Here is a 16,404-nt window from a genome sequence, read left to right on the forward strand (position 1 = left end):
CATGCATCCCCTCGTATCCCCATCGCTCCCTTCCCGCAACAGAAATAGAAACGCTGTGGCAGAATTCTCTTGTGCCCAGCACCCAGACTCCGCTGAGCTGAATTCAGCCCGTGTGACACGAGAAAGGTTCTCGTGCCAGGGAAGGGAAGGGGACGGGGGGGAGATGGTGTAATGGAAGAGAAGGGAAAGGGGGGAGGACAGCACGAGGGAACGAAAGGGGACCGGGGGGAAACACCGCAAGGGAGGGGAAGGGAAGGAAAGCGGGGGGAGACGCTGCAAGGTAACGGAAGGGGACGGGGAGCTGAAGGGAAGGGGAGCGAGAAGAGACAGAGCCGGCGGCTTCGGCGCTGACCAATGAGAGGGAGGCCGGGGGCGGGGCGGCGCCGGCGCTGACCAATGAGAGGCCGGGACGGGCCGCCGCTGTCGCCCCGGGCCGATGGCAGCCGGCGCGGCCTGCGCGCCGCCGCTCCCCGCGGCTGAAGCGGCCGGTTCCGAAGCCGGGGCGCCGCGGGAGCCCGGAACGGACTCGGAGGGGCGGGATGCGCACAGCGTCTCTGGGCAGCCCGTGCCAGCAGCTCACCAGCTTCTAAGGGAGAACTTGGAGCTGTGCGTGCGCCTGTGACCGCGCCGGGTGTTTATCGCAGCTCGCACCCGTCCTCCTCCCACCACCCGACTCCCGGGAGCCCGGACCCCATGGCTCGGCCGGACGGTGGCGAGACGTGAGGGTCGGCGGCGCCCCATCGCCCGGATCCGCCCCGCCGATCGACCTCGGTTCCTTTGTCTTTCCCGCCCTGTTTTTTTTTTCTCGGCTCAACTATTCTCTTTGGACACCTGAACTCTTACCCATCATGAGCAGAGGGTGAGAAATCTTACTCAAAATCCACAACGACAAACGATGCTTCCGTGCTGATTGCATTCCGTGCCACAGAACGGCCACAAACTCCGTCAGCCAAGTACTGGCAGAAAAGAAGAGTACCGGTCTATCTGAGCCAAAGCCTTGCCTGCACCCTCAGAGCCAGCTGACTGATGCAAAGCTATGGGCAGCTCCCTGCTACAGGAACGGTCTGGTGAAATTCAGTAGACAAAGACCATTTGCAGCCCTGGATCACAGCAAGTGCCTGAGCCCCTGGACTACTGCCCCTCTCTGAAACCCACGTCTGGCAGAAGGCTCTAGAAGTGAACTGAAACGTTGCGGTGCAGTAATGCTGTGCTCAAAACTGCTCGTGATTAAAGAGAGGCAGGAAATCCTGGTGTCAGTTTGGTACGTCAGCATTTGAAGTCCTGCTGTCTGTCATCTCAGAGTTCTGGAACAGAGCTCAGAAACGCAGCTCACAGATCTTACTGCCTTTCAGGGTACCTGGGGCATCTGTGGCAAGGTGTGATCTCTGGGAATTCTGTGGAGCATTTCAGATGTGCATGTCTCTTTATTAACAGCAGCCAGTTAATGTAATTTGTGTTACATTTAGCTTCGTCATTTTTGTACTTATTTGATGGACAGAAGACCAATGCTCCTGGTTTTTTTTCTTGCAGTCTATCAGACAGCTCTCAAGCTGCTACTGCAAATTTTAATCCTTCCTGTTCTCCATTCCTTTGCCGTTTCTTTGACCTGTTTTTCCGTTTAGAAAGTTCTCCTTGCCCTGGATGCTGTGCAGTGCTATCAGTTTTCTCAGGAGATGTGCAGAATCATTGCTGCAGGTCCCAGAACAATCCTGCAGTGTGCATCTGACGGCTCAGTGGAAATGCCAACCTCACACTGGTGTTCCATGGGATTCCTTCAATTCTGTGTGCCTGACAGCTCCTGTTCCCAGTGCTACATGTGCACATGTAGGAAAGTTAAAAAGCAGAAGCGAAATGAAAAATTGCCATTCAGAAAACACCTCTCACCAAGAGCCAAGCCTCAGCTCAGTGGAATAGCTCCTCGGTTTCCCTGACATCCAGTGATTGAAATGGGTAGGTGTGAACAAAGGCATTTGTGGAAATGTGTTTGGGTTTCTTCTGTTCTTCTGTTCTTTTGTTTTGTATTGACTTTGTTTGTTCCTAAAAAGTTGCATCTTAGTCTATTAAGACCTGGCAGGCAAATCTGCACTTGGAGAAGCCTGCAGCTATTTGGGAAAGTTTGCCATAAGGTGAGGAAAGAGTAGGGGGGGGAGGGGAGGAAAAAATGGGAGGTAGGGGTGAGGAGAGGAGAGAGGGGGTGGGGAGGGTTGAAGGGAAAATAATGAAACAAAAAGAGAATAAAAAGTGAAAAGCAATGGATGGTAACATATACAGGAAAGCAAGTAGGAAAGCTACCCATAGCACAGCAAAGTAGGCGTGAAAAAAAGCAACCTTGCAGGAAGGGAGGAATGTGGGAAGAGCTGAGGCCCTGCCTGCCGCAGGAGCTGCACTGAAGAAGAAGCTGGGCCCAAAGGTGAGAGGGGTTTGGTGCTTTGGTCCCTTGTTCTCCATCCCTTCGCTTCTGTCCATCTCTCCTTCCACGTTTTCCACCCATCCTCTTCTCCACCCATCCTCTCCCCTGTTCTCCATCCATCTCTTTCCACGTCCTCCATTCTGCTCTCCTCCCCCACACCCCCCACTCCATCCCTTCCAGCTCCCCATCGCCCACCCCTCACCCCATTCCCTCCCCACCATCTCCCCCTCCTCTGGCTTTAACACAACCTGGGAAAAACAAGGTCGTCCCCCCAGAAGTTACAGAAATCTTACACCACGTGCACTTAGGAGTGTGGCTACCAGGGATGCCTGGCAGAGCCAAAAATGCAGCCCCAATAGCAGTGAAGGTAAAAGCAGGAGCCAGCCCAGTCAGGGTAAAGCAGCGCCCTTTGAGGAAACGAGACTGCAGAAGGAGAGAAGAAATCATAAATAACTGTTTGGAGTTTGGATTGCTAATTGAATGTGAATCCAATGTGCTGAATGCCCAGAACACTTTTCTGCCACACGTAAGTGGAGGTGCATGGAAAAGGTAGCTTTTATTGCGGAGCTGACTGACTGGAGTGTGTGTGCTGACTGAAGACTTGATTCTTCCTTTTCTTTGCTCGGGAGCTGGGTAACTAGGTGGGCCTTCCACAGACAAGGGTTTGGACTCCTGGTTTTCAGACTCTTTTAGCTGCATATCTAGAGCTCATGATAATCCTACAAGAGTAAAAATAAAATGCATTAGTTACTAAATTGGAAAGCATTCTAGGCAGAAATCTGTTCTCACAATTCCTCCCTGTTCCACTGCAGTTACTGGCAGCGCTCTGCAGATGCTGAACTGTTTTGCTGGAGAACAAATGCCTATTCAGCAATGTTGAAACCACGTTGTCAGTTGGCTGCCAAAATCCACGAGCACGCCGTGGTTTCAAGGATTGCAGCATGCACTTTGTCAGTGTACTGCTGTTACAACGAACCGATGGGCTCCAGGCAATGGCAGGTGGGTTCCATACCCTCAGGGCCACCCCCACAGGTGCCCATGGAGGCACACTGCTCTCTGGGGCAGGAATCCTATTTTCCTGGCCATCCCTCCATCCACTTGTATTTGCATCCATCCTCTCATCCAACAAGCGTTCCATCCATCCCACGGCCCTTCCGTCCCTTTGTCCATCCCTCCCTCCCTCCCTCCAACACTTCTCTCCTCCGTCGATCCCTCTGTCCATCCGTTCCTCTCTCCCAGCAGCCTCCCCCCGTTACCCACCAGAACCTCCTCTGGAGCTCTGGGGGATCTCCCCATCGTGGTGCCTCCAGGCATTTCCTTGCCACCCTGCAGTGCCGATGTTCTGCTCCCTCTCCCTCGCATCACCCCATCCTGTTGCTCAGCAGCCCTCCCCACTCTTCGTTCAAAGCCTCCCTTGTGAAGCTGCCGTCCTCCTGACGAAAACATCCTCGCCTCCCTTAGAGAGATGGGTGCCATCCCTCCCACGCAGACACCGACCCGCAAATCGGTGCTGCAGGCACAGAACCCGAGCCCCTGCCACCAGCACCAGTCCTGCAGCCGAGGACGGGCAGCACCACCAGTGCCCTCCTGTCACGCCTGTCCCGCAGCACCACCTGGGCCCCCGCACCCTGGACCACCGGCCCCACAGCTCTGCACTCACTTCTGATGCAGCCTTACCCGTGCCCACCTTTCTTCCTGCTGGCCTCGCACGGTGAGCCACACGAGCTGTCGGGTGGACCGCATCCATCGCGTGGAGGCACCGCAGCCTCCTTCCAGCACTGAGGGCGCTGGAGCTGCGAGTCCTTCTGTGGGGCAGGAGCGTCCTCCGCTGCCAGGGTTTTCCAGCTGCAGTCCGTCACCAGACGTGAGGCTGCGCTGTGGGGCTGCAGCGCTGGGCCTGCAGCTCAGCAAAGCCCCTGAGCACAGCGGAGACGAGCGGGCGGCCTGCGATGCCTTCACAGCATTATGCACTGTGGGAATGAAATGTTGTTCCTGCGCTGGATGTTGAGATGGACAACTGACCTAAAGAAACAGAACACGACGTGTTTGCATTCCGTAACTTGTCTGTAGGAGTAGCTGATGTGACAAGGAGAGATATCATCTGCATATCAGGAACACACTTTAGACACACAGTTACTGCGCTGTGCGACACATTCTTCCTCACACAGTTGCAATAGACCTTAAATGTTTTAAACAATGTAGGTACAGTATTCTGAACTAGAAAACGTGCTGTAAGACTGGTGAGCCAGCGAACGTGAAATGCGTTTAACAAGCTTTCAAGGAGCCAGGGCTTTTACACAAAGCACAGCTGTCCCGCTCTGTGGCAATGTCAGGATGCTGTAGGCAGATCCAGGATGCTCCCCTCTATCCTCCCTCCAAGCTTATCTCGATCCAAGGACAGACGGATGACCAGAACGGTGACCCAGTGTAAAGGGCGCAAATGCCAAGGGGGTAATTAAACAATGAAGAGGTCAGGTTTACGTTTATGCTGTAAAGCAGGCATCCGAAAGTGACGACCAGATGTTTGTTAAGAAAGCAACGGTCAGAAGGCCATTAACCAACGGAGATGTTTGTGTCTGCATGGCAAGGATCTGTGTGCACTTGCTATTTGTGGGATCAGCGAAGTGTCGCAACAGAGTGCGAACCTGCAGCACTCAGCAGTGAGGAGCCAGGGCAGAAAGGGATCAGCGTCGGGCAGCAGGGCATAAAAGGTGCAGCACTGCTTTCTGTGCGCGCTCCTGCTTGCAGGAGGCCCAACACTGCCATTGCAAATAAAACCTGCTTTATCAGAGACACCGTCCTGGAAAATTAGTGGGCATTTCCAACATCACCACCACTTACAAACACCTGCAAAAGCCAACAAGAGCCACGTTCTGTAGTGCTAAGAACCACAGCTTAGCAGGCAGGAGCGTGGGGCTTAGGAGAAAGGTGTAACCCAGAGGTTGGTAGAGAATTGCACATCACAAAGGCACCACGAGCAGGGTTCTAAGGGCAGTGTGATCCAGGAGTCCCAGCAGGAGGTGCTGGCACCTTTGGCACGCAACCCCAGGACAAGGCAGCTCGGTAGGAGGCATCAGGCAGTGCTGATGAGACGCGCTTTACGGACAGTCCTTCTTTAATAGCTACCATTCCAGTGACAGCAATGGGCTGAGAGCAAAGGCTCCACACACAAACCTGGTGGCTTACGCTCCCACCAGTCAAGGCAAACAGAGCAAGACGATGAGGCTGACCTGTAAGCAGGCACAGTGCAGCCAAAGTCCCTTCTGCAGTCACTGGGGCAGCTTCCCCACCTCCAGCCCCACAGGCAACACACACACAGAGCGCAGCACGGCTGGTCCTGCTCCACGCTCAGAGAGCAAGGTGACAAGTTGGAGCTCCACAAGGACGTGGAGATCACTTTGTGATCTCTGCTTTCCATGCTGGAGCTGCAGCCAGTTGTACTGAGGTTTCTGAAGCCCCTTTCAGTCTCAGGAGGGAATGAAACAGCCCGAACGGAATGGATGCACTGGGGCTCTCTCCAGGACACCTGCTGCCTCAGAGGAGTTCACATCCACTGAACAGCTACGGAGCTCCTGCAAGGGCACCACGCACAAACAAGGAAGGGAAGGAAAACCCAGCACACTGTGCAGGGGTGCTGCCTCTCAGCAGGTGATCCCTGTTCCGTGTACAGAGGACGGACATCAGCTGCACCTCCTCTGTTCCCCATTTCTTCTCCCCCGCTTCGTACAGGCACTGACAGACATTGTGGATGACAAAGTAAGGCTGATGGAGAAGGCTGGGCATACAGGAGATCTTTAATTCCTGCAGCTAGAGCACTGCTGGCCTGTGCTTGTCTAGACCATGGATATTTTCCAGCAAGCACCAACCAGGCACGGCAACCCACAGCCAAAATGTCACTGCCCCTGCCAAGCAGCCAGCCAGTCTACAGACTCTCATTAGAGGCTTGCAAACGAGACTAGAACCATTATTCCCATTTCACAGGCTGGCTTCTCTTCACCACGCATCACACGCACAAGAATAGATTGGGAAGCACATTGCTACACACCTGAGCATCTGCTGAGCAAGGCCATCATCCACATGCATTCCTTCACCTCTGTTCCCTGCAAGGACCCAAGGAGAGAAGACTCGGTTCACCAGAGCATCTACTGGAAGCAACTCCTGAGAACTCCCCATTCAGGAACGGGTGCTGGAGATGGATAATGGAGTCCTTCAAAGGGAACACAGCTCACAAACACAGCGAAACGCAGCTCAGGTGTGCTTTGGGCTCCTTCTGAAACGAGCAGCAACCCACTTTACTGGCATGTTTAAAGAAGAGCCCACAGCACTCACACACACCCAGAGTCAGAGCCCCCTCCCTGCAGAAGCTGGGCTTGAGGAGCAGCCATGGGACGCACAGGGTGAGAAAAAGCCAGCCTGGAGCTCCTCACCACCGAGTGCAGAGCTGTGCCCACAGCTCTGAACATTCAGCCCCTTCTCCCTCAGCGTGGCTCAGCGCCGCGAGGGACACGAGGACCCTTGGGAACACGGCAGATGTGTCAGATACGACGCCATCCTCAAGGGAGCAGCCAGCTTCCAGCAGGAACACACACAGCACCCGTGAGGAGCAGGGCCACCGCCTGGGTGCTGCCCATAACATTTGCCAGCCATCACCTGCTGGGTGCAGAGCTGGGCCCAGGGCTCTCAGCATCACTGCAGCGCTCCAGCCATCATCATCAGTGCTGCAGCCTCCAATTAAGAAGCGCAGACAGCAAGAAACTGGCAAGAGAGCCACACGTCCTGCTGACAGACAGAATGCTCCTCCCCATTTCAGTTACACCAGCTCAGCTGCTGCTGAAATTCCAGTCTAGCTTCTCTCTGCACAAACAGCAACACCCAGGTTGGCCAGTTTGTCACACCTGAAAGCTCCCCAGACTCCTTCCTATCACGCCTGCCTGCACACACACACACTGATGGCAGGCAGCAGGACAAGGCCTGGCCTTTTGCTCTGCTTACGAAGCTCGCAGTTCTCATCAATGCGACCAATCTCTTCACTGGTGCGAGAAGCCAGAATTTCAATCAGGCAGCCTTCACCTGTTCCTGCTCCCTAGGGAATCGCCAAGCAAGATTTCAGATACCAGCACCTGCTTGTGACGTGCAGCCAGGTTTCTTTAAGAGTTAATAAATAAGAAGGCATACATAACAAAGCAGCAAGTCCTTGGCCAGAACTTGAGCCATTCGAAAGGAAGACTTCCAAACCTTCACAGCCCTCCTTAGTTCTGCACGTCACACACGGTGCTGGCAGTCATCATCCCAATCATCACCCTCTCAGAATTCCCACTCAGCTTCAAGTCACTTCCAGTCATCGATCAAACCCTAGAAGGCCAAGAGAGGAGAAAGGAGCTGGCAGAAGGTGCGGCCTTCGAGGACAGAAGGAACTGAGCTGCTCACCACTTCTCTTCAGGCTCCAACCCTCCTTGCATCAACAACTGCTCTGAACTGAACAGGAACAAAACAACCTTGGCCAGGTAAAGTCTCTGCTGACCTTTCTCTTATGGAGGCTGGGTCGTTTTTCGCTTTTCACCCAGTGACCCAACCACGTTCACACATCTCTGCAGAGCACCTACCTGCAGGAGTGCTCTTGTAGGTGATCAGAACTCGCTGACGTTGGGAAGCATTGAGTTTGGTCAAGCCGTCAGTGATGGCATCTTCATCTGTGCCTGCAAGCAACAAATGGAAGCTGGTCAGGCTGCTTGCGCAAGAATCACAAGTGCCCTCTGCTCTTGTGCCACCTCCAGGCCCCTACACAGCCAGCTCTCAACAGCCCCAGGACTACAGCTATGCACACAAAGCTCCACAAAGACCCACACCTCCAGAGCAGCTGCATTTCAGGACATGAAGGGCAGCTCCATTTCCACTTTCCAACAATTTTTAGGGCAGTTGTGTTCCAACGAAGATCATCAGCAAAACAATGCTCACCTTCATGGAGCCTGGGCTTTGGAAGACGGGCACAGGAATAACCTCTGCATGGGTGGAACCTTTGGGTTCAACCAGGAGAGAACAGCATGCCCAGAGAGTTTATCTGGAAAAATACTTCCTCTGTTAGCTGGCATTCAGTTGGATTTTCTCAAGCAGGAAAAGCAGACGTGCATTGTCCTCTATAGGAAGAAACAGAAGTTACACATTTACCACTCATAACAAGACAGACAGACAGTGCTCTTCCTGCTTACCTACACTCCCTACGCTGACTTGATTGCAGCAAATGCCTGGCACAGCGTGGCACAGCAAACAAGCACACTCACCATCATTCGAGTTTTGGGTCAATCTCTTCTCATTCAGGTCCACCAGCAGCTGGCAGCTGCAATAAAAACCAGCGAGAGCATTAGTTTTCCAGCAAACAGCTGCTGGTGAAGTGATTGTGACTGTACAGCACGGCGATAAGCAGGAAGCAGGGCTATTAAACAGGCAGATCGCAGCACAAAAGCAAGGTCAGTGCAACAGAGGAGGGAGGCAGAAGTGCTGTGAGTGCACAAGAGCCGGCAGAAAGAAAACCCAACGCAGCGCCATCTGTCTGTGCTGCGGCCGGACTGACTGCGGCCGCCTCACGGCGCCTTTGTGCTGCTCCAGTCCCTGCCCTCAGTCAGCGCCATCCCCTCCATCTCTGGTACAGCAGGAGACACGCACACCTCCACGCAGCCGCAGACACGTGGAGATGTTTCCTGGGACCGCCGGAGGAGCCCACGGCCGCACACTGCCCTCACCACCCCCATCTTCCCAGTCCCCAGTCCTGCCCTGTGCTGCTGCTCTGCAACGAACAGCAATCCAGCACACAGCATCCCGCAGAATCACAGAATCACTCACGTTGGAAAGGACCTTCAAGAGCACCGAGTTCAACCGCAGCCTGACCATACTGCCCTAACTCTAACAACCCTCACAGAATCTCAGAATGGCCAGGGCTGGAAGGGACCTCAGGGATCACGAATCTCCAACCCCCTGCCTCACGCAGGGCCACCAACCTCCACATTCAATACCACACCAGGCCACCCAGGGCCCCATCCAGCCTGGCCTTGAACACCTCCAGGGATGGACGGGGCATCCGCAGCCTCTCTGGGCAGCTGTTGCAGCACCTCACCACTCTCTCTGTAAAGAACTTCCCCCTGACATCCAACCTCAGGCTCCCCTCCCTCAACTTCAAACCATTCCTCTCGTCCTGCAGGTATCTCCCCTTTCAAAGAGTTGATTCCCCTCCTGTTTGTAGGCTCCCTGTAGGTACTGAAAGGCTGCAATGAGGTCACCCCGCAGCCTTCTTCTCCCCCCGCTGAACAAGCCCAGCTCCCTCAGCCTGTCCTCACAGGGGAGGTGCTCCAGTCCCCGGATCATCTTTGTGGCTCTCCTCTGGATCCTCTCCAACAGCTCCCTGTCTTTCTGGTACTGGGGGCTGCAGACCTGGACGCAGTGCTGCAGATGGGGCCTCACAAGAGCGGAGCAGAGGGGGACGATCACCTCCCTGTCCCTGCTGCCACCCCTCTGCTGATGGAGCCCAGGATCCCACTTGCTTTCCCAGCTGCAGGAGCACTGCTGCCTCATGTCCAGCTTTTCATCCCTCAGGACCCCCAGGTCCTTCTCCGCAGGGCTGCTCTCAAGGACCGCTCCTTCCAGGCTGCTCCCTCCGCTAAATCACGGCCCTGAGCACCGCACCCGGACGATTTTTAAACACATCGGGGATGGTGACTCAACCCCCTCCCTGGGCAGCCCACTGCAGTGCTTACCAACCCTTTCCGTACAGCAGTTGGTCCTGATATCCAACCTCAACTCACCCCACGTCTGCGCGTTCCGTGGAACCCCACAGATGTGACAGCGGGCTCCGGCTTCTGGGCGCTTCTCAAAGTGCGCCAGCGCGCGGCGTCAGGAGCGGAGGAGGCAGCAGCCGAGCCCGCCGCTGACGCTGCCATCGCGCGTCCCTCCCCGGGACTCCCACGGCTTCCTCTTCCCGGCCCCGCTCGGCTCCTCGCGGGCTGCACACACCGCTGAGGCACTCGCACCGCACGGCCTCCATCTTCCCGTGCCGCCGGACCGCTCTCTGCAGGCTGCGCTGAGTTCCCGCAACGCAACAACCGCAGGCATCGCCGCGGGCAGCCGGGCCGGGGCCCTGCGGGACGCGCGGTGATGACGCAATGACGGCGCGACAGCGGGCGGAAAGGACCCCGCGCGCAGCGCCCGGCCCCTTCTGCAGTGGCGGCGGAGCCGCAGGGCTCCGTGCGGGGAAAGCGGCGCTGCGCCGCCGCCCGCCCCGTGCCTCGGGGACGCCGGGCGGTCGGAGGAAGGCGGCGCGGGGCCTGTCCATCCCCCGCCGGCACCGAGCCGTCCTCCAGAGTCGCCGTTTGTACGGGAGCCGGTTGGCAACGCGGTCGTTTCTCTGTTTGTCGCTGTGTGCGTTCGTGGATTAAACGTTTCCCGTTCGTTTCTCGGCGCTTCTGCCCGCGGTCGTTTCTGCAGCTCCAATAAGCCGCCCCGTCCCCGTACCCACCGCCGGGTAAGGACGGGGCGGCGCAAACGGCCGTGTCGTAGCACTGCGAGCGCCGGCCCCGTCGCTCCCCCCGCGTCCCCTCCCCTCCTCGGCACCGCGTGGGAAATGGCTGGGGTGGGATTCCGGGAGAGCTGGGGCGGCTCAGCCTGCAGAGGAGGAGGCTCGGGGCGATCCCGGGCGCGGCCATCGGTCCGCGCAGGGAGCTGCGCAGAGGACGGAGCCGGGCTGCGCCCGGCGGTGCCCAGCAGCGGGACCGGAGGCTCACGCTGCAGCACAGCAGGTTTCCCTGTATGTCACCGCTGAGCCCCCAGCTCCGGTCAGCGCCGTTGGATACTTTTGCCACTGATCACAATGCAGGAGATGGGAGCATCCTTGTGAAATCCACCGGGCATCCTAAGGCACGAGGTGCTGCTGGCACTCCTGAGGCTTTGAAGGGGCAGCAGGGAAAACTGGAAAACTGCTCAGGGCAGTACTGGGGGCTCTTGAAGGGGCTTTGAGGTGCTGTGGGTTCAGAATGGCGTTTTTTCCTCGTTTCACACACAAGGTGGCTGAGTAGCTACCAGTTGGTGGCAGCTGAGCCCATCAATATTGTGGCTTAGAGGTATGACACCAGCACCCGGCACAGCAGAACTCTGTAAGCTAAGTGCCAAGGGAAGAAGGGAAACTTTAAATTCATTACCTCCTGTAAACTGGTAGTCATTGGTTTCTTGTCACACCCTACTCCTGTAAAGCAGGATAACAAGGATTTATCGACGTTTGCAAATGTGGTAGAGATTGCTGCATACAACCAAGCGCACACGGCTGAGCTCTCCTGTCTGTGTCCCAATTCTAGAAACACCCAGAAGAGCTCAGCATTCTCCTGCTTTCATTTACTTACATGAACTGTTTTAAAGTGCATGCTGTTATAGGCTGGCACAAGCTTTAGTGCATAAAGCCACAGCTTGAGAGGCCAGCACCAGCGCTGGGCCTAAAAACAGCCAGAGAGACCGGCACCGGCCCCAGGGCCTGAAGGCACAGCCTCAGCCGTGAGGCCAGCACAGGTGGAAAGACACAGCCACAGCCTGAGAGGCTGGAAGGGTCCTGCGGCCTAAAGCCACAGAGAGGCCGGCACCAGCTGTGGGGCCTGAAACCACAGACAGAGAGCCCAGGGCCTGAAGGCACAGCCAGGGATGCTGACAGCGGCCCCGGGGCCCAAAGCCACAGGCAGAGGCCAGCACCGGCCCTGGGCACACAGATGTGCACCATTGCTTCTACTGGTTCCCCTGGGGCTCTGTTGACCACGACGAGGCCATATTGGTTTTCACTGGTTTTTATTGGGCTGCACGCACAAGAGTCATCCCCACTCCTCTGTTATCTCACATCACAGAGCCCCACTGGGTGACCTGGTGTTGGTTTCCTGCCATTTGGATCTGGGAGGCATCCGTCTCCTTCCCTTATGATGAAGGCACAGAAGCCATGCGGGCCGTCGCTGAGGTCACAGTGGTTCCCGGTCTGGGAGCGTTTGTGGCACAGCTGGGAGCAGAGCTGGGGCTGTGGCAAGCGTGCTGCATGCAGACTGAGCTGTGAGCCCTTCTTGAGAGAGATCAGCTGTGAGAGCCCACTGGAAGCAGCGCTGCGGCGTGTGCGTGAGCTGGGCACGGCTCAGGGTGAGCAGTGAGCAGGTGAGCTGGGTTGGTGCTGGGTGGGTGCCGGGAGGTGTCTCAGCAGAAAGCGGGGCTGGGCAGGAGTTCCCAGCTCCAGCGGTGCCCCTCAGCACGGCTGTGTCAAGGGGAGATGGGTTCTGGTTGAGATTCCCTCCCACGATTCGATGAGGACGACGAAATGTCATTACTCCCTTGGAAATCCACTGCTGGGCCCCTGCCTTCATGTCAGACATCAAAAAGGAAGGAGAGTGCAGGCTGCACGGTGCAACTTGTGCCTCGTGCCCCACGGATGGCTGGGTGCAGAGCTACTGAGGAGATGGAGAAGAGCACCTGCTGGCACCAGCCGTGGCAGTCAGGCACGAGCTGGAGCTGGCACTAGGCAGCTCTTGCAGCCAGCTGATTTCCAGACATTGTCCTCCTCAAGGGACTAAATCGCATGGCAGAAGCTGGGAAAATGCTTCTTCCTCATGATGTTTCACTTGATAATTTCTGCAGGGCTCCTGTCCAAACGGAGTTTCAGAGATCGAGGCAGTGTCAGGAAGAGTGGAGCCAGGTCTTTCCAGGAGCGAGGGAAGTTCCTGCGGAGAGAGAAAGCTCTCTCTTCAGCTTCCTCTGAGACAGCAGTCATGTCTCAGCGAGGAGACATGGAGTGTGTGACAAGAAAGGTACGGCCGGGTTTCTTTTGCTTGGCTCTTCTTCCTTTTTCTCATTTTTAAGGGAAGGGGCCGAGCAGGGGGAGCCCTGCAGGTCCTTTGTGACCTCAGTAACCAGTTGGGTTCTGTGCTCCCTGCTGACAGCCTGGGCTGATGGCGTGGACACGGCTCAGGCCCTATTTTCCCTTAGCGATAAATAACGTCCCAGCACTCTGCTATCCCATCTCCGGCACAGCCTGGAACCTCTCTGCAAACCTTGGCTGCCCGTTCCCTCCAACGTTTCTTCCTTTCCCTCCTCAGAAGCAGCGCGGCGCGGTTCCCCGCGTTTGGGAGCAGCAGCCAGCAGGCTGCCAGAGATCCGGCAGCGCCTGGCAGCGCACAGAGGGACGCGATGGGGACGGGCCGTCCTCACTGCCATGCAAAAGTGAGTTTCTGCAGTCCTCTGCCATGACGGATGGAAGAATGCATTTTAAGTCTTACTGCTGAGCGGGTGCAGTGCTGTAGGGATGTCAAGGAACCATGGTGGAAGCGTTAAAGATGCCAACAGTGGCAGTGGATGGCAGCAGTCAGAGAGATGTCTGTGTGTACATGATGGTGCTGGGAACTGAGTGAATTCCTTCTAGGGCCAAAAAATGCCTTCCTCAGCTTTTGCCCCTGACAGCATTTTGTTTGCTGGTGCACCTTTGCTCTGCAGAATGCAGAGCTGTCAGGCAGACCGGGGTTGCTCTGCTGCCATCTGAGCAGGAATGAGAGCAGTAATGCTTTGTGTAAGCATCAGTTTCTGTTTTGGTTTGTCTTTTGGTTTTCGGGGGTGGACGTGGGCTAACGGCACAGTGCTGCTCCTGGTGTCTGTGAAATCACGCTCCATCTGTTGTTGCAGGGACGGAGCCTGCGCGTCCGTGGGATGGTGCTGGGCCTGGGGGGAAACGGAAAGCCTCCGCAGGTAAGGAGCTGCTGTGAGCTGTGGTGTGGGTACTGCCTCTAAGCAGGGCTGCATGCAGGGCTGTGTGTGATGGAGGAGAGAAGAAAGGCACTGCAGTTCTGTGCTGACGGCAGAAGTGGCACTGCGCTGAAGCAGCGGAAAAGCCAATTGAAGAAGCTACGCTTGAGGACCAGAAGTTTGTGTCTGACTGTGCTGAGTTCTTCCTCAAAGGAGATGCTCTTCATGTATTTCTTGTTTTCTGTCAGAAGCCGATGCCAGCGGCCTTCCTCTGAAGCGCAGCCATGCGGAAAGGCAGAGGAGGAGCAGCGAGTGTGACAGGGCACCCAAGAGAGGTACAGCACACAACAGGCATCGGGGTTTGGGGCGCTCCAGATGAGATGTCCCAGCATTGCGGCCCATTCTGCAGACTGAAAGTAGCGTTGGGCTCTTGTTAACTCTTGCTGCTTCTCCTTCCTTAACAGAGATCGGTGCTGAGCCCAATGGCGATATCTATGTGAAAGTGGTGCAGCAGGTGCATTCGGAGAGAGCTTGTCAACAGGCAGCAGCTCAAGCTCCTCTCCAGGCTGGAGGGCTTCCTCACAGAGCAGGTCCCAGCACAGGGGGAAGAGCTTCCCCTGCTGCGTGCCCCCACTCCGTCTCCAAGGCCCAGGCTGGATGCAAACGCAAGGCCTTGGAGGAAGGGACACCAGCAGCAGTGCAGCTGCCTGCCAACAAGAGAGCGAGGGCCGAGAGTGCAGACGGCGTGCCGGCTCCAGCAGCACGGCCTGGGCCTGCTGCAGCGCGGAGCTCCAGGTGCAGAGGTGAGCAGGGCTGTGCTACCGCCGCGCTGAGCTGCTGCCCTCTGCAAGCACGCGGAGTCTGCTTGGGGTTTGCTTTGCTTTTTCCTTCTCTGAAGAGGGGAAAGGGGTTGAAGGCTGCCGAGTCCAAAGGCAGCGAGGTGCCGGAACATGCAAGCCCGTCTCTTTACCTGCATGGTGGTCTTCTGCACGTCCCACTGGAAATGTCATTCACTGGGGGGCTTCCTAGTCCAATTTCCTTTGTCTTTTTTCTGCCATTGGTTGCTGCAGTTTTGCTGCTGACAAAACAAATTCATCTTTTTTCTCGCCTTATAGCAAGAAGACAGCGACGAAAGGAGAGGAGAGCAGAGCTGAAGAAGGCTTCTCTGAGAGCAGCTGCTGCACGTGCAGAGGTGAGTCCTGGAGAGCGCAGACACGGCTCTCGTTGCTCTCAGGGCCTCCGTCTGTCAGACATGAAAGATTTCCCGAGGGAAGCGCTGTCCTGTTTCTACACTCGCTCTGTTTCTTTCCAGTCCTCCGCAATGAACAGCCTTGTGGAGATGATGCAGAGGCTGCAGCTGCACGACTGAGAGGAGGAGCGACAGAAGGCAGCGCTGCAGCACGCGGCGTTACAGGGCAGCGCTGCGAGTGCCGCCCAACTCGGCACTCCAACTTTGGGTGCAGTCAATTAAAAACAGCTGCAATTAGAGACTGACAAGGAGCACACGGCCCGCTTTGTCCAGCAGCACTCAGTGCCTGCTGCACCACCTCCTCGCTCTTGGTCAGAACTCCCACAGCTCCATCAGCGAATGCTGCCGTCTGTTGGTGCAGCGGAGGCAGCAGTCCTTTGCACTGCCCACAAACAGACCGCCTGCAGAGCACGTGCAGAGAGCTGCGAGTAACAAGGCCTGGCCACCAGCGTGCTGACTTAGAGAACGCTGCCACAGAGATTGCTGAGTTTCCCAGGGCAGCGCTGAGTGTTTTTTGCTTTATGATGAGTGTACAATGAGCAAAGTTCCCCAAAAGGACGGCGTTTGCTCAAAAAATGACAGGCTGCTGGTCCAGAGCAGCGTCTCTGCAGCTTAGGACCACCAAGCTGCCATCCCGGCACTGCTCTGCCCACAGACAGCGCTGCAGGTCGTGGCACTCAGAAGGCGCCCCTCTGTCGTGCAGCCCTCCACAGCGCCTGCCTGCCTGTCCCTGTGTGGGCTGGGATGGAGCTTTTCCTTTGCAGCGCCTGGTGTGACGCCGTGTCCTGGTTCCATCGGTGCCATCCTGCAGGCTGCTGTGCACAGCGCAGTGCTGCGGAGCTGTGCTTCCCGGCCCTGTGCTCTCCAGCACTCTCGTGTGAGTTCTGCCTCTCCCAGGAATCTCCTGTTCCCAGGAACCTCCGCCGCTCCCTTGCACGCAGATCTGTGTGCACAGCCCTGTGCAGAACCGCACGCCCACGTGCAAGGACTTCCCTGCACACACACC

General features: G+C 56.5%; 2 protein-coding genes across 28 annotated transcripts; one reads left to right on the forward strand and one right to left on the reverse strand.

Annotated features, from left to right (window-relative positions):
• Nucleotides 1-766: 766 nt before the first annotated feature.
• LOC125685991 (translation initiation factor IF-2-like) lies at nucleotides 767-11,349 on the reverse strand. 22 transcript variants are annotated; one of them, XM_048929570.1, is made up of 8 exons: nucleotides 10,204-11,333; nucleotides 8,689-8,744; nucleotides 8,366-8,544; nucleotides 8,014-8,106; nucleotides 7,403-7,762; nucleotides 6,502-6,680; nucleotides 4,088-4,432; nucleotides 767-3,129 (listed from the first exon to the last, which is right to left on the reverse strand). In XM_048929570.1, the coding sequence occupies exons 1-2, from the start codon at nucleotides 11,098-11,100 to the stop codon at nucleotides 8,718-8,720; spliced, it is 924 nt and encodes a 307-aa protein (XP_048785527.1). In that variant the 5' UTR covers nucleotides 11,101-11,333; the 3' UTR covers nucleotides 767-3,129; nucleotides 4,088-4,432; nucleotides 6,502-6,680; nucleotides 7,403-7,762; nucleotides 8,014-8,106; nucleotides 8,366-8,544; nucleotides 8,689-8,717. The 22 variants fall into 22 exon arrangements, with proteins under 22 accessions (XP_048785527.1, XP_048785537.1, XP_048785535.1 ...); XM_048929580.1 differs by having other exon boundaries at nucleotides 6,502-6,677; nucleotides 7,403-7,493; nucleotides 7,646-8,106; XM_048929578.1 differs by having other exon boundaries at nucleotides 7,403-7,493; nucleotides 7,646-8,106.
• Nucleotides 10,853-15,670, forward strand: LOC125685981 (zinc finger CCCH domain-containing protein 11A-like). Of its 6 annotated transcripts, XM_048929537.1 has the most exons (8): nucleotides 11,512-12,559; nucleotides 13,052-13,221; nucleotides 13,510-13,633; nucleotides 14,090-14,152; nucleotides 14,398-14,484; nucleotides 14,614-14,952; nucleotides 15,265-15,341; nucleotides 15,462-15,670. In XM_048929537.1, exons 1-8 carry the CDS (start codon nucleotides 12,349-12,351, stop codon nucleotides 15,516-15,518), a joined length of 1,128 nt encoding a protein of 375 aa, XP_048785494.1. In that variant the 5' UTR covers nucleotides 11,512-12,348; the 3' UTR covers nucleotides 15,519-15,670. The 6 variants fall into 6 exon arrangements, with proteins under 6 accessions (XP_048785490.1, XP_048785494.1, XP_048785491.1 ...); XM_048929533.1 differs by adding an exon at nucleotides 10,853-10,919 and having other exon boundaries at nucleotides 12,280-12,559; nucleotides 14,614-15,670; XM_048929534.1 differs by having other exon boundaries at nucleotides 14,614-15,341.
• Nucleotides 15,671-16,404: the final 734 nt, after the last annotated feature.

This window comes from Lagopus muta, chromosome 30, assembly GCF_023343835.1.
Source record: "Lagopus muta isolate bLagMut1 chromosome 30, bLagMut1 primary, whole genome shotgun sequence".
In the NCBI taxonomy this organism is placed as follows: Eukaryota; Metazoa; Chordata; class Aves; order Galliformes; family Phasianidae; genus Lagopus; species Lagopus muta.